The following is a 22,874-nucleotide window of genomic DNA, read 5'->3' as shown; positions in this document are numbered from 1 at the left end:
GAAAAATACATGAGAACAGGACCTTGAAAAAATAATCGCATATTAAATCGCAATATTGAGTATATTAGTGAGTATTGAGTAATATTGAATATTGATATTATCATGATGTATTGTTTCATAGTTTATTATTATATTAAGTTATGAAATCTCATGGGATGTTTAACTATAGTATTATTATATCGTTATATATAATAGTATGGTGATATAATTTGGTTATATGTTATAATATTTTATAATATTTATATTATATTATTAGGATATTACTATATTATTATTCTACATTGTATAGTGCTACACCACTCTATATGATAATTATTTATTTAACTTATTTACTTTCGAATTAATATTGTCAATTTATGTATCTACTTTCATCACCTTATCTACACACACACACACACACACACACACACACACACACACACACACACACACACACACACACACACACACAAACTGATGTCGTCTTCTGTTGTTGTTTGTACTGTATGTTAATAAAAAAATAAAATAAGAAATCGCAATATTGAGGAAAGAAATCGCAATTAGATTATTTAAAAAAATTGTTCAGCCCTAGTGTGTAAACAGATTTGGATATTGTTGGCCGTATTGACTTACTGTTTACTTTTGCATGGTTACAGTGAGTTGTAACTTCACCAGTCCTTTAAAGGGGAACCCCACACTTAAAGCTGCAGTATGAGTGTGTTTAAAGTAACTGTGTAACCTAGAGGTAAGGTTGTAGTAAGTACAGACATATTATTGAAAATCTGAAAGGTGTCAAATGTCAGGAGACATTTTGAAATGTGGGGGAGAGTGTGGCGCATAGGATATTTATATATAGAATTGCCTGCACTTAAATATGTTATTTTATATATAGCTCTTATATTGCATATTTACAGACACCCCCATTCAATTTTAAGCATTTCTTATTTTTTTTGAGTATAAAAGGCACGAGACCACCTGGGGGTAAATAAGCTGTGGGTTGCGCTGAATTCTTGGCAGTTAACACTGGGACCAGTAAAAGCCACTGACGATCAGCCGACTCACATTTCCGTTTCTAAAATTCTTTCAGAATAAATGATTTTCTAAAATATGTCACCCTATGAGTCAGCTTGCACTCTGTGGGCGTAACACAGGCTCAAGACTCACCTTTTTTAAATTTGCTTTTAGCTGATTCCTTTTAGTCTTTCTTGTATACCCTTGTTTTAACTAGCTTTTCTTGTTGTTTTAACCCAGGTGTGGTGCTCTTATGGTTTTCAGTTGTTCTTATGCTTGTTTTAGCATGTCTTGCTTTCTAGACCTGCTTTTAGGATTTTACGTTATACCTTTAAACTCTTTTAGTGTGTATTTTAACTTCATAGCCTATCTTATCCTGATTTCTTTTAGCTTTTAGCTCCAAGTTAAGTTTTATGTTTTGTGTAAAGCGCTTTGTGTTGCATGTTTTACTTGCATGAAAAGCGCTATACAAATAAAGATTGATTTGATTTGATTCAGAAATCTTTTGTTCAGGGTCTAATCACATACCAAAACAGCACAACTCAATAAGAGAAATTCATTCTTTTTATTCAGATATCTTACAGTTTGCTGACATCCAATTTTGTAATGTGTACCAGATGCGGCAGTCCTGTGTATTTTACTATATGTTGTCTGTCAGCTGGAGGGGAATTGTCAGTTAGAGTACCTCTTCAGATCTCACCACAGATGTTCTTTGGGGTTTAAATGAGCTCACATATGGAGGCAAGATTAGACTTCAGAGCACGAAATTTACCCCAGAATATATTCTGTGCTTTATTGCATCACCTTACTATACTAAGTCCTTTGTCATGGAAACCACAGGGCTTGCTGTCCATCACCGCTCTCAGAACTTATTCAGCTGGTTGTACTTGTGCCAGACGAATTCCTGGAAAAATCTGGATACATTTTAAAATGTCAAAGTTTATCAGAACAATGTGAAACAGGTTATTTCTGTTATTCAGCATTGCCCTGAGCAGTGTTATATTCTGACAACCAATTAAAACATTTCACCCAAACATTAAAAATACACTCAGCCCCTCCCACCCGGGAGGTCCTTGCACTAGATCAGGGGTCCCCAAACCTTTTTCAGTGGGGGCCACAACAACTTTCCTTTCTGTGATGGGGGGCCGAGGTTAGTCTATAACAGGAAATGATCTGCCCCGGCTTAACCAGCGGACTTCAGTGTAAAGCACATCTCTGTGGGCTGATTCTTCTTTCTTTGCAGCACAGTGCTTGCTGGTGAATCAAGCAGTGGACTTGTAGCGGGAGTGTGAGACCTCTTTCTGCCATTTCCTTTTTCACGTGCCTGACGAGCCCCCGCGACGCGCCGGTCATATTTGGAGCACCGTCCGTTGTGATGCTGGCCAGCTTAGACCAGTCCACATCCAACTCTTCCATTGTTTGGCAAACTTTACCAAAAATATCCTCCCCTGTTGTCGTATCTGTGAGACTTTGTAATGCTGCGAATAAAAATGAACAGTTGTGCTGTGTCCTGCATGTCGTTGCTCTCATCCAATGACAACGAAAAATACACAAAATCTTTAGCTTTCTCTTTCAGCTGGGTGGTAATGTACATTATCCCCCATTTCTTCATCCCGCCTGGTGACTGTAGATGCGGACAGACTCACCGCGTTTAGGACATCTTTCTTGTCCGGACACACCTCCTCCGCAGCAGTGCTCCAACACTTTTTAATAAACTCCCCATCACTGAACGGCTTTCCACAGCGTGCTATCAGTTTAGCTACCTTGAAGCTGGCCCGGACGGACGCCACGTTCATCTGCGTCTGACGCAGTAATGTGCTCTGTTGGGCTAATCCACATTTTAGCTTAGTCACCTTGTCTCTCCTCACTTGGCCCTGCAGGCTAGCACACTGCTCTCCATGGCGGGTTTCATAATGTCGACGAATGTTAAATTTTTTGAACACTGCTACCGTTTCTTTGCAGATCAGACAAACTGCCTTTTCCTTGCACTGAAAAAAAAAAATAGTCATCTGTCATTTGAAAACTCTGCACTCTGAATCTATTTTTCGTTACCCCAAAACTTTCGGCATTTTGTCGTCTTCTTTTTTTTAATATATATTTTTATCCCCGTTTTTTCCCACATTTTATCACCCAGTGCTCCTACCTAAGTAACAGTCCTGGGCATTGCCATCCTCTACCAACCCCGGGTGGGGGTGGGGACCACTGGTCTCCTCCTTAACCTGAGGAGTGAGCAGGCCGCATCTTTTCACCAGACAGGGTGGGGCTTCTCCGGCCGGACGTAGCGCGTGGAAGGATCACGTTATTCCGGCCGGATCCTCCCCACCCCATCTGTTCCCCAGTTGGCCAGAGGGGGCATGTGTAGCCCAGGACTGTTGCATGTTTTTGTGAGGGTAGCTCACATTAGCTACCAAGGGAACACGGGGAGAACATGCAAACTCCACACAGAAAGATCCTTTCACCAACCCCACCAGTGTGGGCGCTGAAGTCATGGGGGAACTAACACGCACTTCAGCGCCCACAGCGGCGGGAATCGAACCCAGGACCTTCTTGCTGTGAGACGGCTGCACTACCAGTTGCGCCACCGTGCCCCTTTGTCGTCTTTTTCTGTCAGCTCACCACTCGGTCACGGTAAAAGTCACGTCAGAATATACCATTGTGTGAGGGGTGAAGATGAGCCACTATTAGTTATAAATAGCTCATAACTATGGTCAATTTTAATTAGAATGCCAACATTTAAGTACGGATATCTTATGATAGTAAAATTTAAAAAAAAAAAAAAATTCTGGGATCATAAGTGGGCCACCCCAATTGCTTTGGCGGGCCGTAGTTTGGGGACCCCTGCACTAGATCCTGGAATAGCCATTTTGGAAATGCAGCCTTTTTTCCTCTTTTAAAGATGCCAAGGGTATAGGCTGACTAGTTCTGTGTTCTTATGGGATATGTGTTTTTATTTTTTTTATATCTGTTGGTTAAGTTTGCGAGCGTTGCAGTTGCAACTATGAACTGAAAAACAACTACGAAACATGAACAATAAACATTTGATCAGATGGTGCCAATCATTCTGTAGTCTGTCTGTAATTGTCCACCCATCCATCCATTCTCCACCGCCACCTCCAGCTCTTCCTCCAGCTCTTCCTCCAGCTCTTCCTCCAGCTCTTCCTCCATCTCTTCCTCCAGCTCTCGTTCCAGCTCTTCCTCCATCTCTTCCTCCAGCTCTCGTTCCAGCTCTTCCTCCATCTCTTCCTCCAGCTCTTCCTCCAGCTCTTCCTCCAGCTCTTCCTCCAGCTCTTCCTCCATCTCTTCCTCCAGCTCTTCCTCTATGGAGCCAAATCAAGGCCAAAAGTTTTGCTAATTTGAAAATAAAATTTGAACCTGAAAATTCTTTTTTACAGTTTCAATTTTATTTTTTTCAGTATCAGATCTTTTTTTCAGTTTCAAATCTTTTTATTTCAGTTTCAAATCTTTTTTTTCAGTTTCAAATCATTTTTTTTCCAGTTTAAATTTTTTTTTTCAGGTTCAGACTTTTGGCCCCGATCTGGCGTGGGGGGCGTGGCATCAACGGAGAGGGGCGTGGCATCAACGGAGAGGGGCGAGGCATCATGAGTGACAGCAGAACAGAGAAGGCGGGGGACGTTCCTCAGTCATGTTGCCTTCAGGAAACGTAGGTTGCAGAAGTTATCAGTAGAAGTATGATTCAACACTGTATATACACCATATTCACGTGATTGGCAGTGGAAAAAACTGATATTAGTGACACATTTCTGTTTAAAAAGCTGTTTTAGACCGTACTTGGCACCAATCGCAGTATAAAAGCAATAAACTATGCCACACTGTACAGTTCAACAGCCACACTTTAAAGTTTGACATTTCCCACTTCCACATACTACCAAGTACGGTCTAAAACAGCTTTTTAAACAGAAATGTGTCACTAATATCAGTTTTTTCCACTGCCAATCACGTGAATATAGTGTACAGTGTTGAATCATACTTCTACTGATAACTTCTGCAACCTACGTTTCCTGAAGGCAACATGACTGAGGAACGTCCCCCGCCTTCTCTGTTCTGCTGTCACTCATGATGCCACGCCCCTCTTACTTGATGCCACGCCCCCCACGCCAGATCGGGGCCAAGGGATGCCTAGGGATGAGGGACATGCCCGGAACTCCTGCCTAGGGAGGAGGGACATGCCTGGAACTCCTCCCCAGGGAGGAGGGACATGCCTGGAACACCTCCCCAGGGAGGAGGGACCTGCCTGGAACACCTCCCTAGGGAGGCGTCCAGGAGGATCCGGTACAGTTGCCCAAGCCACTTCAGCTGACTCCTCTCAATGTGAAGGAGCAGCGGCTCGACTCCGAGCTCCTCCCGGGTGACCGAACTTCTCACCCTATCTCTAAGGGAGCGTCCAGCCACCCTGCGGACGAAACTCATCTCTAAAGGAGCATCCAGCCACCCTGCGGAGGAAACTCATCTCTAAGGGAGCGTCCAGCCACCCTGTGGAGGAAACTCATCTCTAAGGGAGCGTCCAGCCACCCTGCGGAGGAAACTCATCTCTAAGGGAGCGTCCAGCCACCCTGCGGAGGAAACTCATCTCGGCCGCTTGTATCCGTGATCTTGTCCTTTCGGTCATTACCCAAAGTTCATGAGCATAGGTGAGGGTAGGTGCGTAGATTGACCGGTAAATCGAGAGCTTCTCCTTTCGACTCAGCTCCTTCTTCACCACGACGGTCCGGTACATCGACCGCATAACTGCGGACGCTACACCGATCCGTCTGTCAATCTCCCGCTCCATCGTTCCCTCACTCGTGAACAAGACCCCGAGATACTTGAACTCCTCCACCTGAGGCAGGACTTCTCCACCCACCCGGAGAAGGAACACCACCCTTTCCAGGTGGAGAACCATGGCCTCGGTCTTGGAGGTGCTGATTCTCATCCCTGCCGCGTCGCACTCGGCCTCAAACCGCCCCAGCACATGCTGAAGGTCCCGGTCCGATGAAGCCAACAGGACAACATCATCTGCAAAAAGCTGTCGATTGTAATTGCATCATTGTAAATACTCAGGTTACATGGGAGTGCTAAGTTTAGCTAATTGACGTGCTGCAGCTGTTCTTGGGAAGTTGTGTTGTGCTTTGAATAAGTAAAGATTGAAAGTGGTTTTACTCTCATCAGCTGCTTCTCTGTAAAAAAACGTATCAATATAACTAGAAGCTAAGAACATTCCCATGATGTTATCCATCATGGCAAATACTTTAATGCAGGTGACGGCATAAAACAATTAAAAAAGAAACTGAAAACTAGCCTAACTGTTTGAGTAAATTAAATCCTTTTTTTTTTTACCCCTGTGTGTAGTTGTTAGGTATGTTGGACACGTCTGTCCCAGCAGTGGCCAAGTTCAGGCGCCTGTTGGACAGCTTACCCAGGGAGACCCTGCCTGACGTGGTCGCCTCCATGATCCGCACCTCCAACAAGGAGAAGCTGCAGGTGAACTGATTATTTATATCCTGCGTACTGGATATTTCTCAACCATACAGTCTAGTTTACATGTGAAGGGGTTTGGGGCGAAAAAGAAAGTTAAATCTATTTGTTGTTGAGCTTTTTGTTGTTTTTTTAATTGGAAGATTACTTCTCCGTTGCATGTACCGTACAGGTCCTGGATGCAGTGAGTATGGAGGAGCGTTTCAAGAAGGCCCTGCCCATGTTGACCAGACAGATAGATGGACTGAAACTGCTGCAGAAAACCAGGAAAATGAGTCCCGATAATGAGAAAAGGGTAACCTTTACACACCTTACTTAGACATTTAAACATGCGCACATAACATTAATAAACATTAAAACAACTGACACAAAAGTAACACTGCTCATCTTGTTGCAATGTTCTTGGAAAAGATGCATCCTGCCAATCACATGGATGTTACTTTGGCACTTAGCATTCATGTCAAACATTTTTGGCAAACCACTTGCAGCCCCCACAAAGATGCAGCGATGCCCTCCAGTAGCAGCTTCCCCAGGTAGCAGCTTCCCCCGGTAGCAGCTTCCTCCAGTAGCAGCTTCCTCCAGTAGCAGCTTCCTCCAGTAGCAGCTTCCTCCAGTAGCAGCTTCCTCCGGTAGCAGCTTTCCCCGGTAGCAGCTTCCCCCGGTAGCAGCTTCCCCCAGTAGCAGCTTCTCCAGTAGCAGCAGCTTCCCCCGGTAGCAGCTTCCCCCGGTAGCAGCTTCCCCCGGTAGCAGCTTCCTCCGGTAGCAGCTTCCTCCAGTAGCAGCAGCTTCCCCCGGTAGCACCTTCCCCCGGTAGCAGCAGCTTCCCCCGGTAGCAGCAGCTTCCCCCGGTAGCAGCAGCTTCCGCCGGTAGCAGCAGCTTCCCCCGGTAGCAGCAGCTTCCCCCGGTAGCAGCAGCTTCCCCCGGTAGCAGCAGCTTCCCCCGGTAGCAGCAGCTTCCCCCGGTAGCAGCAGCTTCCCCCGGTAGCAGCCGCTTCCCCCGGTAGCAGCCGCTTCCCCCGGTAGCAGCAGCAGCTTCCCCCAGTAGCAGCAGCTTCCCCCAGCAGGACACTTTTCCACTAGCACCTACTCGGCCGACTCGATTCGCCTCGGTTTGGTTCTTCTCCACTAGGGGTCTAATGTGCCGAGTAGATACTTTTCTGTAACTGTTCTGCCGAGGTTCTAAGCTGCTGAGTCGGCTGTATCTGACATATTCACACTACAGGCCACCGATTGGTCGGGGGGTTGGAGTCAGACGTCTGAGTCAGGAGGAGGAAATCAGAGAAAGAGACTCTGACGGATTCTTGTTCATTTTATTCAACCAGCAACGGCAGCAAAAGTCTGTTTCATGATCCAACTCTGAGGTGCAGATGTTCATAAACCTGGTGCTGAGGAGAGACTTAAAAAGGGATCTAGATGGAGATAAGGAACGACCAGATCTACCAGGAGCTCTGTCTCTTCATAGCTGCTCACGGCTCCAGCTGACTTTTCAGCAGCACAGAGACAAACTAAAAAAAAAAAAGCGTTGCCGCTTGAATCTTCTCTCACTCTCATTTTTTAACTTGATATGTAACACAAGCCACAGACCCAGCAGCACATCTATCATCTCCTCCAGGTTCTACATCTTTAGTGTTGTTGTCTTCTTCGTTTAGATCACACAATCAAATACGTTGCAGCAGCTTTGCTCCAACCTCCTACTTCTCATCTGGGTTTCGAAAATAAACGAGGGCAAGTCGAGTCGGGCTGAGTAGGTACTAGTGGAAAAGCGCCATTATGGGCCCTGCAGAGCCAGCTTTGGCTATCTGGGTAGAAAAGCCGTCTTTCAGGACTGTTTTCACTTTAGGGATGTTGCTTACTGCTTTTATCTGTATCTTATGGTTGTATTTGTTGTACTTTTATTTACCTGTACAGCACTTTGGTTGCCTTATGGTATGTTTTTTTTTTTTTTGTATTATTATTTTTCAAAGCAAAACAGCAAAATCAACAAAACGAAAATAATACAGAGCACATGGGTACAAGTAGAGTATGGGGCAGTGGAGGATCATCATGCCAATCTATAGAGGGTCTGCATTGACTTCACTTCCCCACTGGACCAGCCCCCTTACTGGTACTGAGTGGCAAAAACAGCGGCAACTAGTGGAGAAGACGGGATAACAACCGATTATCGGCTTAAATTAAAGGCAGTTGGACTTGACAGTGACCGGCACAGTTACCCCAAGAACCAGTGGTCCATGGACATTAATATTTGGTACAGTTACCCCAAGAACCAGTGGTCCATGGACATGAATATTTGGTACAGTTACCAAGAACTAGTGGTCCATGGACATTAATATTTGGTACAGTTACCAAGAACCAGTGGTCCATGGACATTAATATTTGGTACAGTTACCCCAAGAACCAGTGGTCCATGGACATTAATATTTGGTACAGTTACCAAGAACCAGTTGTCCATGGACATTAATATTTGGTACAGTTACCAAGAACCAGTGGTCCATAGACATTAATATTTGGTACAGTTACCAAGAACCAGTGATCCATGGACATTAATATTTGGTACAGTTACCAAGAACCAGTGATCCATGGACATTAATATTTGGTACAGTTACCAAGAACCAGTGGTTCATGGACATTAATATTTGGTACAGTTACCAAGAACCAGTGGTCCATGAACATTAATATTTGGTACAGTTACCAAGAACCAGTGGTATATGGACATTAATATTTGGTACAGTTACCAAGAACCAGTGGTCCATGGACATTAATATTTGGTACAGTTACCAAGAACCAGTGGTCCATGGACATTAATATTTGGTACAGTTACCAAGAACCAGTGGTCCATGGACATTACTATTTGTCCACGAATCCAGTTTCCTGATATTTATATGTACTTAATTTCTACGCCGGGGAAGTACACGAAACAAAGCTTGAAGGCATACAAAAGTCTTGACGCTTGGTCCGACTTCAAGGCAGGATTTGTTGTAGAAATTAAAGTGATGAGGACACTGAACTTTATGATTTGACCGTTTGACGTTAGCTACCCAAAAATGCAACATTACCTGATACAAAATGGGAACCGCAAATCCACGTTTTGGTGCCTGGAATCCAGTTGTTTCTGTGAATTGCAGCGATCCATTTCAATTCAATTCAATTCAATTGGGGGGGGGGGGCGTCAGCAGCACACAGCAGACATCCACGTAGGCAGGTGGAAGCAGCAATGGGATGACCGGGGATGGGGGAGGGGGGCCGGGAACGCAGCTCCCGAGGCTCCGGCCTGCAAACATGCACAAAAGAGAAAAAAAGTGGGGGCCGGCACAAGAAACTACAGGAACGATGGACAAAAATTATAGCTATGAGATATTTATAATAAATAAAAATGGTAATGGAGAAGAGAGGAATGGAAAAGGAGAGGAGAAGAAGGGTGAGAGGCACCGCCCAGCGGATCATGTCGGTGCCCCCCTGCAGCATAGGCCTATAGCAGCATATCTACCATGAAGCTATGTTTGAGACTAACTATTATAGTCTTGTTCTATAGCTGCAACTATGACTACTGACTCTAACACACTAGAGTTTACACTACCTAGAGATTTACCAACACCAGCTAGAGGTTTACTAAACACTAACTATAGGCTTTACTAAACAGAAAGGTTTTAAGTTTAGTTTTAAAGGTGGAGGTGGTGTTAGCCTCCTTAACCCAGATTGGAAGTTGGTTCCATAGTAATGGTGCCTGATAGCAGAACGCCCGCCCTCCAAATCTACATTTACATACTCTAGGAACTACGAGTAAACCTGCACTCTGGGAGCGGAGAGCTCTGCCAGGAACATAAGGCACTATCAAATCTTCTAAATAATGCGGAGCTAAGCCGTTTTGGGCTTTATATGCAAGTAATAAAATTTTAAATTGGATTCTGAATTTTACAGGTAGCCAATGGAGCGACGCTAACACTGGAGAGACGTGGTCTCTCCTGCTGATTCTAGAAGATACAAATGCATGAACTAGTTTTTCTACATCAATCTGCGAGAGGATTTTCCTAATTTTTGCAATATTACGGAGATGGAAAAACGCTATTTTACAAACCTGATTAACATATGGTTTAAACGACAAATCCTGATCGAAAACAACACCAAGGTTTCTCACAGTTGCACTGGAAGCCATCGCAACACCATCTAATTCCTTCCTAAAATGCTCTGGACCAAGAATGATAACCTCTGTTTTATCTGAATCTAGAAGCAAGACATTTCTGGACATCCAGTCCTTGATGTCCCTAAGACATGCCTGAAGTTTAACTAACGGTTCTGTCTCATCCGGCTTCATAGACAAATATGCTGCATATCATCAGCATAGCAATGAAAGTGTATGCCGTGATTCTTGATTATACTTCCCAATTGCTGTGTTGCGGTCTCCACACAAATAACATTGGAATATGGCTCGAAAATGGAAACCACAACATCATGAAGGACACCAACAAAAGAGCACAAGTTTAACAGCTTTTATTTAAGCAAATCTCCCAAAAATAAATACACTGGCAGAAATCGTTAATACTCACTATAAGGAAAAAAGGCACCTGGAGATGCCGGCCATCTCCAGGCCCAAACTAAACTAAGGATCAAACTAAACAAAAGCTAACAAAAGAGCATCCAGTTTGGTGTTGCTTGGTCTGTGTCTCCTGGCACACTGAGCAGAGAGGAGCTTTATAGGCTGATGGGAATCAGTTCAGGTGTGCCAGTCCAGGTGTGGTATTCTGAGATGGGAGGAGACAAGATTAATTAGATTATTGAGAATGCTGTGTGTTGGGAGAGAGAGTCATGGCCACACGCAACACCCCCACCCTATGATGGTGAATACCGGGAGTGCAACGTGAGGTCATTCACTCATCAGAAAAGGAGCGTGACAACGTGTCGGCCAGGACATTATCTTTGCCACGGACATGCCTGACCTCCACATTGAAGTACTGCAAAAAGATAGACCATCTCATCAACCTCCGATTGGTGTTCCGCATCTGGTTCAGGAAAACGAGAGGATTGTGATCAGTGTAAACGAGGGTGGGTTCATTGGAGGAACCCACATAAACCTCAAAATGCTGTAGGGCCAAAACAAGTGCCAGCGCTTCTTTCTCTACTGTGGAATACACACGCTGATGTCGATTAAACTTTTTGGAGTAATACGAGACCGGGTGCTCAATCCCATCATCCCCATCCTGAAGAAGGACAGCACCCGCCCCCGCATCACTTGCATCCACAGCAAGTTTAAATGGCCGCTCGAACGCCGGTGCAGCTAGAACTGGAGCATTAGTTAGCAAGGCTTTTATACTATCAAACGAATGCTGACAGCTCGGAGACCATTTGTACCGTACTTTTGGGCTCAACATGTCGGTTAACGGGGCTGCGACGACAGAAAAGTTCTTGCAGAAACTGCGATAGTATCCTGCCATTCCCAAGAACCGCATTAGACCACGGCGAGTGACAGGAGGAGGAAACGAAAGGATGGCTTTCACTTTAGAATGGACAGGCTTAACTTGACCCCGACCAACAACTTCGCCGAGGTATGTAACTGTAGCCTGCCCAAACTCACACTTGGCAAGATTCAAAGTGAGATTAGCCTCACTCAACCGGCCAAACACTGCTTGCAGTTGTCGAAAATATGTTCATCCCATGTAGCGGAATAAACAACGATGTCATCCAAATAGGCCTCGCAGCCCGATAAACCTGACAGAACTGTGTTGACGAAACGCTGGAACGTTGCTGGAGCGTTTCTAACACCAAAAGGCATCACGGTGTACTCAAGAAAAGCGTCAGGGGTCACAAAGGCAGATATAACTTGAGCCCTTGGAGTTAACGGCACCTGCCAATATCCTTTTAATAGAGTGACATACTTGGCACAGCCAACCTTGTCAACACAGTCATCTATCCGAGGCAAAGGAAAGCAGTCAGGTTTTGTGACCCCATTCACCTTTCGATAATCAGTACAAAACCGGTCCGAGCCGTCAGACTTTGCGGCCAAAAGACAGGGTGAACTCCAAGCACTCGTGCTAGGTACAGCGATGCCACTTTCCAGCATGTAGTTCACCTGCTTTTGGAGACGAAGCCTTTTGTCAGGGTTAACGCGATAAGCGTGCTGTTTAATTGGCGGGGAATTACCAACATCAATGTCATGCTGCAACACATGCGTACGGGTCGGCACATCTGAAAAGAGACTTCTGTTAGAACCAATTAAACTGATCACATCCTCAAGCTGAGACTGAACCAAATTTGGAAGGCAATCATGAAGGTTAGCAAGCATTACTGAGTTCTTAAGTCGGCCATGGGTGATATCAGTGGAGATACCTACAATTTCATCCTGGTCATCCTGAGATTCAAGAGGAGGAAAGCTGGCATTGTTAGTCAGTGCCAGAGTCACCTTGGCCGGCTCACCCATTACGCTGGTATCTGGTGATGCCACATCAGAAGGGTTGGAATCAGGCTGGGACTCTCTGTCGAAATAAGGCTTCAAAATATTAATGTGACACAGCCTACTCCGCCGCCGTCGATCAGGGGTGTCAATGATGTAATCCCGATCGCCCACCTTCTTTTTAACCAGATAAGGGCCACCATAACGTGCCTGCAAAGCAGAGCCACGAACGGGTAGCAAAATGAGAACCTTATCACCAGGACTAAAAGTCCTGCATTTTGCGTAAACCATCGCTTCATTTTGCCCTGTGCAACTGCCAAGTTTTCTTTAGCCAACTCACAAGCGCGGTGAAGTTTAAAACGGAATTTGGACACATAGTCAAGCAGATTCTGAGGTTTGCTGTCACCCAGCCACTTCTCCTGCAAAAGCCTTAGAGGCCCTCTGACTGTGTGTGCAAACACCAGCTCGGCAGGACTAAAGCCGAGGGATTCTTGTACCACCTCACGAGCAGCAAAGAGGAGGAGATGGACACCCTCATCCCAGTCCTTTTCAAACTGAAGGAAATGGGTGCGTAACATAGACTTTAAAGTCCTATGAAAACGTTCGATGGCACCCTGACTTTCTGGGTGATAAGCTAGAACACACATGAGTGATGTTAAGTTGTTTCATGACTTGAGAGAAAACCCGTGACATAAAGTTGGAACCCTGGTCAGATTGTGCAACCTTAGGTAGGCCGAAAATGGAAAAGAACTTAACTAAGGCCTTAACAACAGCCGGAGCTGTCATAGAACGAAGTGGTATGGCCTCAGGAAAACGAGTCGCCGTGCACATAATCGTTAACAGAAATCTGTTACCACTTTTAGTGCGAGGCAAGGGCCCAACACCATCAATTTGCACATGCTCGAATTGTTCACCAATAACAGGAATCGGATAGAGCGGATATGGAGAGATAAACTGATTTTTAGCAACCTGGCATACATGACATGTTTTGCAATGGTGACGCACGTCACCTTTTAGACCTGGCCAGAAAAAATATTGCAGACGCGATCGAAAGTCTTGTTAATCCCTAGATGACCAGAAAGTGGGTTATCATGCGCTAGCTTTAACACTTCGCTGCGATATGCTTGAGGGATAACAATTTGTTCCACCACCCCCCAACCATCATGGCCAGACAGCCGTGGAGGTGTCCACTTGCGCATGAGCACCCCATCCTTGAAGAAAAAACCTGTTGACACACCTTCTAACCCCTCTCCTGAAACCACACATTCAAAGAGAGGAGCTAGAGTTGCATCTCTCTTCTGGTCGGCAACCAGCTGTTCACGTGACATGCAGATTTTAGAGTCAATTTGAGGAAACACAACAGAATGAGTAGGGGCCTCTGGAGATGCAGGTGGAGCAGCCGAACAGTCAACCAGGAAACTGTCAGAGAGCTCCACCTCAGCCTCCAGTTTCTGACGCTCAGCCCTTGCACGTGTCATGGCACAGGCTGAAAACACCCTTGGAAATTTTAACGCCAAGTTGTCAGAGTTTTCAGGCAGGGGAACAGCAATAACCTCAGGATTAATGAGCATTTTACCACCAGCTAAATCATTTCCCAAGAGAAGAGTCACACCTTCGATTGGGAGTTGCGTACGGAGCCCCACTCTAACACACCCTTTAACTAAGTCAGACTCAAGGTAAATATTGTGGAGCGGTAGGCCGACATACTGCATATCAAACCCCCTCACCAGCACATCTGATTTAACAGCAGACTTTTCTGAAAATGGCAACACATTTTCCAGGATCACAGACTGATTGGATGCAGTGTCTCTGATTATATTAACAGGTACTCTAGCATCCCCCTCTGTCAGAGAGACAAAACCAGTCATCAAAAATGGCTGAAACTCAGGGTCTGGAATATGCACTGGTTCTACTGCAACAGGCAATGGAGAAGACTGACCTTTAATCAAAGCAATAGTTTTAGGTGGTTGAGACTTGTTCTTAAGAGCATAACACCTATTTATGGTGTGACCAACTCTTTTGCAATAGTTACAGGTGGGCCTTTCCCTTGCCCCCTCCCCACCCTCTGACTTTTCTGACTTCTCCTCACCCTCCCGTTTAGCAAAAAATTTTGCTGAGACTATGTGAGAAGAGTCTGATTTGTCTGAGTGAGAAGAAACAGGTTTACGCCATGGAAGATTAGAACCACGCTCGGAGCACACATTAGATTTATCAAAACTGTCCTTGTGGGTGAGCACATACTCATCCGCGAGGACAGTTGCAGCTGAAAGAGTACTAGCCTTTTGCTCATTAACATAGGTTGCAAGCCTATCTGATAGGCAGTTTTTAAACTCCTCCAGTAAAATGAGCTCACGCAACTGGTCAAACTCAGTGACTTTTGATGACTGACACCAGTGGTCAAATAGAGCTTCCTTCTCTCAACCAAACTCTGCAAATGTGTGATTGTCAGATTTTCTAAACTTGCGGAACCTCTGCCTGTAGGCTTCAGGCACCAATTCAAAAGACCTGAGTACCGCAGCTTTAACCTTATCATAATCAAGACAATCATCTGCTGATAACGTGGCATATGCCTCCTGGGCTTTCCCAGTCAGCACACACTGCAACAATAATGTCCAAACATTTCTGGGCCATTTCAAAGTGTCAGCAGTACGTTCGAACAGAGTAAAGTATTTATCCACATCTTTAACATTAAAGGGAGGAACCATACGGATACATCTATTAATATCAAAATCAGGTTGTGCACCACTGACATGAGGAGCGGGCTGATTGAGTTCTAACTCTTTCAAACGTATTTCTCGGTTAGTCTGCTCTCTCAACTCCATCTCTCTCAGGTTAGCCTGCTCTCTCAACTCTGCTAACTCCATCTCTCTCATTTTAAGTTTAGCTGCCCTCTCATTTTCCTTGTCCTGCAACTCTATTCGGCGCAGCTCTAGCTCCAACTCTAATTTCCTAACGCTCTGATCAGCATCAGGTGAAGTACCAGAAGCGGCCATACTGGGGTCAGGCAAAATACCTTCGTCAAACAATGCTGCCCACAACTCAGATTTAACTGTCTTTTTAGCCTTAGTACTTGAGACTTTGATATTGTAGTGATCAGCAATATCAATTACTATCCTTTGTGCATTTAACAAAAACATTAAACTCCATTTAGAACTAGGGCTTTACCAATTGTATAAAGAAATCACAGCAAAGCAACAAAAGAGCGCAAAAATAAATTGCAAAAGCAATATAGGCTTAAGGCCACAAAGACCACCACAAAACGCTCGCTAAAAATATACAATTTAAAGCAAAATAGCCAGCCGATGAGACCCAGCCGAGCAAGCCAAACCCTGCTCAAAACCACTGCTCAACAAAGTGATGTCCTAATCAGGGGTGTACACAAACTTAGGCCTACAAAAGCAAACAACCAATTCCAGAAACTCAATATAATTAAGTCAATCAATATTACTGAAATCAATGAATATACTTTGCAAACAAAGGCCTACAGTCAATTAAGGTGGACAAAATAATTCCAAACCTTAAAATAATGCAAAATGTGAACACCAACGAATTCAATTAATTTGACGAGCCCCCATCATGTTGCGGTCTCCACACAAATAACATTGGAATATGGCTCGAAAATGGAAACCACAACATCATGAAGGACACCAACAAAAGAGCACAAGTTTAACAGCTTTTATTTAAGCAAACCTCCCAAAAATAAATACACTGGCAGAAATCATAATACTCACTATAAGGAAAAAAGGGACCTGGAGATGCCGGCTGAACTAAGGAGGATGGGGGGGGGGCACAGCCCACCCCTTTAAAGGGACGTCGAAGCTGGACCCCCCCCCCCTAACTCAAAACCCAACTAACTATAAACAAATGAGCAAACGACCTAAAATAAAGACTACCGGCCTTCTCCAGGCCCAAACTAAACTAAGGATCAAACTAAACAAAAGCTAACAAAAGAGCATCCAGTTTGGTGTTGCTTGGTCTGTGTCTCCTGGCACACTGAGCAGAGAGGAGCTTTATAGGCTGATGGGAATCAGTTCAGGTGTGCCAGTCCAGGTGTGGTATTCTGAGATGGGAGGAGACAAGATTAATTAGATTATTGAGAATGCTGTGTGTTGGGAGAGAGAGTCATGGCCACACGCAACAGGCTGCATGTATAAACTGAACAAGATTGGCCCTAGCACTGAACCCTGCGGAACACCATAACAGACCCTTGACTGTTCTGAAGAAACCTCATGTACATGAACAAACTGGAACCTGTCAGATAGATATGATTTAAACCAACGTAGAGCTGTCCCTTTAATCCCAACAACATGCTCTAACCTGTGCATTTGTCTCTTAAGCTTATTTTTCGGCAGTCTGTAAAATGATAACTACTATTTCTTGCTAAATCTATGAGTACAGTCGATCGCACAACAGCTCTTTCCCATTTTAGATGTTTTTGAGACTTAAACTGAAAGTTTACGCTGCCACTCAGTCTTTCTGCCACTCAGTCTTTCTGACATTCAGTCTTTCTGACATTCAGTCTTTCTGCCACTCAGTCTTTCTGACACTCAGTGGGCGTAACCCGCTGTGAAGTCGCATCTGTGACGTCATGCCCATTCCCTCTATACATTTAGATTCGTATTCCAAGCCAGTTCTATAAGTCCAGACTTTATCCTTTGAGATGTGGCGGCATCCAGATAGTCACAGAAAGGTCCTGATGAAACTGTGAAATAAGTGTAGACCAAAATTGCTGAATGTGAGGACAACTCCATAAACAATGAAAGTGCGAACCTACATTGGCTTGACATTTAATACAAGCATCGGAAAAGTTTGTTTTATTCTATGCTCGGCCTGAGGTGTGATATAGATCCTATGCAAAATCTTAAATTGGCTTTCCCATATTGAATTGAATGCAAGAACATTAGTGGAGCGGCTAAACAAAGCATCCCAAGCATCTGGTTCTATTATACCACCCAAGTCTAATTGCCACTTGGCTCTAGCTCTCTCAGAATCATGGGTTAGGAGGCTACAGAGTGCCCTATAAGCTCGTTTGGTTATGAATTTCAGCTGTTTATTCTACACTAACAATTACTCTAATGGAGAGAGACCAAAACCTGCTTTAACTTGGAAGAAATGAAGTTACGAACTTGATTTGATTTGATTGGAAGATTTTATTTCGAATATGCATGTTAAAAAAAAGAATACAAAATAGTAAAAAAAAAAGAAATTAAAGCTGCAAGCAGCGATGAACGGGCCCTCACACCCTTGTGCACGTTCAGGCTGCAGTGGAAGCTTGTATGACTCTATGTAGATTCTTCAGGCCTGGACATTTAGCGGATGAAACCAGCCACGACTCTATATCAAACCATTCAAAAGTTATGGCAGAAAGTAGGAACTATCAGATATCGACCAATCAGAAGAAGGGGTGGGGCTAATTTGCAGCAATTATGTTCAAGGACTCAAAACCGAGTCTGATGACACCACCCACGACTCTTTATGTCAAACGTTCATTCAAAAGTTATGGTCCTTTTAGAACCAAGGCTTGCGCTTTTCCACTAGTACCTACTCAGCCCGACTCGACTCACCTTGCCCTCGTTTCTTTTCAACACCAAGATCAGAAGTAGGAGGTTGGAGTGAAGCTGCTATGACGTATTTGATTGTGTGATCTAAACAGAGAAGACAACAACACTAAAGATGTAGAACCTGGAGGAGATGATAGATGTGCTGCTGGATCTGTGGCTTGTGTTTGATATCAAGTTAAAAAATGAGAGTGAGAGAAGATTCAAGTGGTGACGCTTTTTTTTTGTTAGTTTGTCTCTGCGCTGCTGAAAAGTCAGCTGGAGCCGTGAGCAGCTATGAAGAGACAGAGTTCCTGGTGGATCTGGTCGTTCCTTATCACCCGTCTAGATCCCTTTTTAATTCTCTCCTCAGCACCAGGTTTATGAACATCTGCACCTCAGAGTTGGACCAGAACAGACTTCTGCTGCTGTTGCTGGTCGAATAAAATGAAGCCCCAAGTCTCTCTTTCTCTGATTTCCTCCTCCTGACTCAGACGTCTGACTCCAACCCCCCGACCAATCGGTGACCTGTAGTGTGATGATGTCAGACACAGCCGACTCAGCAGCTTAGAACCTCAGCAGAATAGATACAGAAAAGTATCTTCTCTGCATGCCTCCACCGGCCTCCACCCCTAGTGGAAAAGGGCAAAACCGGGGCGAGTGGAGTCGCACTGAGTAGGTACGAGTGGAAAAGTGCCAGACAAGTGTGGATCGCTGAACAGAAAGAGCTCAAAGATCGTGACGACGAGCTTCTCTGGCTGCGTGACGGCCACCTACACAATAAACGCTCATACGCACTTTTCTGATTGTCATTCGATCAGGTTTTATCAGTACGCAAAGGTGGAGTGTTCCCAGGTCGGCAGTTCAATCTAGACGAGGACGATGAAGATGATGAGGACGACACCGGGGCCCTGGAGAGGAAGGTCCACGGGGCCAACATGCCTGAAACTGCTCTCAGAGTCTGTCTGAAAGAACTGAAGAGGTAAATGTTCCTGCAGCTTGTCTAGAAAAACACATCTGTATGATACTTTGGACTTTTGAATGTATGAAAAACACATTTATGGAAACACACCCTTACAAAACTACGGAAGTGTATTGCATTCAATTGAGAAAAAAAAATCTGCTCAGTTTTTCTGAATTAACGAGATACAACTTGCAAGAAGCTGTCATCCACTTGAGAGCTGGATTTCATGGAAGCAAACATGTTCCACCTGTCCAGTTTAATCCAGTTTTATTTTGCTTTTGGTTTGAAACATTGGGAGATACTCTTGTCTTTAACTTATATAGATGGTATTGTTATTAGTTTGTCAACTTTGCACAGGCACCTCAGGACTTTGCGGTTGTTCAGACGGAGAGCGATTTTTTTTTTTTCATTTCAAGCTTTTCTCAGAATTCTGAGATAATTAACTTGTTAATTCAGAAAAACAGAGCAAGTTTTATTTTTTATTAAAATTTTTCTCAAAATTGTGAGATAATTATCTTGTTAATTCAGAAAAACAGAGCAGATTTTTTTTTCTTAAAGGAGCATGAGGCTCCTTTTAAGAAATGAGACTCTCTAGCGCCACCCTTCACCACGACGGCCGTTGGGGGTACTGCAGCCAACAGCGAAGCCGGCACGGGAGAACGGGGAGAACGTGCATGCAGCGTCATGTGACGTCACATCTGCAGCCCAGCGCGGGAAATTCCGGCCCGGAATTGCAGCACATTTTGCAGCACACAGCCTGTTCAAGGCAACGGAGAGATACACTAGAGGGCTCATTCGTTTTGATTTGGAACGCTTCATCTGACATTATTACTAGAAAACTTAAAACGTATACGAATTATTTTCATAAATCCTGCCTCAATCCTGCCTCATGCTCCTTTAAGTGAATGCAATACGCTTCCTTACAAAACTTCATATTCTCTAAATTTATACAACAAATATTACAACAAAATGAATGCCAGAATTGTTGCATCTTGAATGCAATCTTCCCCCCAAAAATCCAGTGAAAAATAGGAAGTATTTAGTAATGAGGGGAGGGACATAAAAAACTGTTGAGGGCACTTTTGAATGTATGGTAAACACTGTCAAAGCCATCGTCAATAAGTGGAGAAAATGTGGTAACACAGAGACGTGGCATAGATGGGGATGACCCTCCGACGTTAATGCGAGGACGAGGAGAAAGCTTTTCCTTCAGGGTCTGGTCACTCCTCGCATGTAACTAGCATCTCCAGGATCCTGCACAAGTCATGTAGAGCAGCGCTCACCAACTATACAGGACTGTCTCAGAAAATTTGAATATTGTGATAAAGCTCTTTATTTTCTGTAATGCAATTAAAAAAACAAAAATGTCATACATTCTGGATTCATTACAAATCAACTGAAATATTGCAAGCCTTTTATTATTTTAATATTGCTGATTATGGTTTACAGTTTAAGATTAAGATTCCCAGAATATTCAAATTTTTTGAGATAGGATATTTGAGTTTTCTTAAGCTGTAAGCCATGACCTTAAAATTGCATTGAATGAATTACCGTATTTTCCTCACTATAAGGCGCACCTAAAAGCCTTCAATTTTTTCAAAAGCTGACCATGCGCCTTATAATCCGGCGCGCCTTATATATGGATCAATATTGAGCCGCAACAGGTCTCGCAACCATAGACATATATACCCCCCCCCCTCCCCAGGGTATTTGTGTGTACTTTGTGTGCTGTGTCCTAGCTGTGTGAATGTGCTCTGTGTGAATGTGCCTTTTATGTTCTATGTTTCTTGGTTTCATCCCCCCCTGTAAAGTGAATTTCCCCTCTGGGGGACAATAAAATGAAATTCAATTGAATTAAATTATACGTAGACGTCTCATGACATGCTGGAACGTAATCCAGCGTCGCCGCCATATTGGATGGGTCTCCTCACTCCAGGCTAAATTAACTACACTGGAGTTACAGGGTTACAGTTACAGCCAGTACACGCAAGAAGCTGCAAAACAGTTCTTTTTCAAGGGTTTTAGCTCCCGAGCCCCAGTTGCAAGCCTAACAGGGTAGTATAAGACCCTGGAATGACCTGGATTTATTTTTATAGATATATTTATTGAGGGCAATAAGAAAAAAAAAAAAAAAGGGTTGCCGACCCTTGGTCTAATGGATGCATAACGTAACCCCAGCCTCTACTGTAGCGCCTTATAATGCCTTATATATGGAAACAGTTTTAAAATACGTAATTCATTGAAGGTGCGCCTTATAATGCGGAAAATACAGTATTAGTTGGAAGCGGTGATCAGATTTATGAATCAAACTGTATTTTATTTTATGTAAAATATTTTTAATATAGACAAATGTGTTTTTCCCCTGGATCTATGTTTGAGTTTTATTTGAGTATTGAATCAAAGAGAAAAACAATTGTAATATTTATGTTGTTGTTTATTTGTATCCACTTTGTTTCCCTAATCTAGTTTTATCTTGAATGCAGTACTACTTCTTCCAAAGCCATGTTAGCGTTCAAAGTGAGCTGGTTTCTGTTCCAGACTGAAGAAGATGCCTCAGTCCATGCCGGAGTACGCTCTGACCAGGAACTACCTGGACCTGATGGTGGAGCTGCCCTGGAGCAAAAGCACCAAAGGTAAATTAAACCACACACAACTTTCTGTCCGGCTCGCTTAGTCTGACCACGTCAAAATGAAGACTGAGGAGTTTACTGTTGATGACTGTAAAAAGATACTGACTACGTTTACATGCAGTAAAAATTCAGGTTATTGCTAATATTCCGGTTACTGAAACATTGGGAATACTCCGTTTACATGGACGCAATTACCGTCATTTCCTCTTCTTCTTCCTGTATCCAAATTCAAAACAAATGCTGCTTCGTGCAACTTTTCTCTCTCTTTCTTGTAAATCTTCTATCCCGGTACTTTCTACCGTCTACAAATGCAGAAATGTTCATATCCTTCATTACATTTATGAAGTGATTAGTTTCCTACTTCCTGGACTCAAAAGACCAGGGGCCTCATGTACTAAGAGTGCGTGGATTTCAACGTGAAACCGTGCGTGGAATTTACACGAACGCAAAAATTCCGATGTACAAAACCCTGCGTACGCCCAAATCCACGCAGGTTTCTCTGTACATCCCAATCAGCGTGGATTTGAGCGCACGTGCGGGAGCACAACACTCCGCCCTGTCTCTTCCCTCAAATAGTTTGAATATGATAATGAAGATAATTATCCATTAAAAACCGCTCATCCTAACAAGAAATGTACAAAAACAGACAAAACATATTAAAAATTATCGAGGTGTTATTATCGAGGTGCAAACGTGAGAAATAAAGAGCAAGATTGCTTAAACTCGGAGTGTTGCATCCGCAGGAGGAGAGACCGGTCTAGATCCTGGTCCATCACCGGGGAAACAGTGTCAGGAGTCCTGCAGCACTTGCAGCCGACTCCATATCAGACTCTGAAAGTTGCCTAAACATTCAATAAAAACTTTATTCATTCATTGGATCCTGGACCAGCAGATCAGTC

At 43.9% G+C, this 22,874-nt stretch overlaps 1 protein-coding gene across 1 annotated transcript in view; it reads left to right on the top strand.

The window, feature by feature from the left end:
• Positions 1 to 22,874, top strand: part of lonp2 (lon peptidase 2, peroxisomal) — a 176,563-nt gene that overhangs the window by 73,240 nt on the left and 80,449 nt on the right. Inside the window, exons 4-7 of the mRNA XM_061722335.1 lie at positions 6,337 to 6,468; positions 6,635 to 6,757; positions 19,203 to 19,363; positions 21,884 to 21,978. Of these exons, the coding sequence (XP_061578319.1) occupies positions 6,337 to 6,468; positions 6,635 to 6,757; positions 19,203 to 19,363; positions 21,884 to 21,978 (511 nt within the window). The remainder of the gene's footprint in view (positions 1 to 6,336; positions 6,469 to 6,634; positions 6,758 to 19,202; positions 19,364 to 21,883; positions 21,979 to 22,874) is intronic.

This window comes from Cololabis saira, chromosome 5 (genome assembly GCF_033807715.1).
Source record: "Cololabis saira isolate AMF1-May2022 chromosome 5, fColSai1.1, whole genome shotgun sequence".
Lineage (NCBI taxonomy): Eukaryota > Metazoa > Chordata > Actinopteri > Beloniformes > Belonidae > Cololabis > Cololabis saira.
This window is presented reverse-complemented; position numbering and strand designations above follow the sequence as displayed.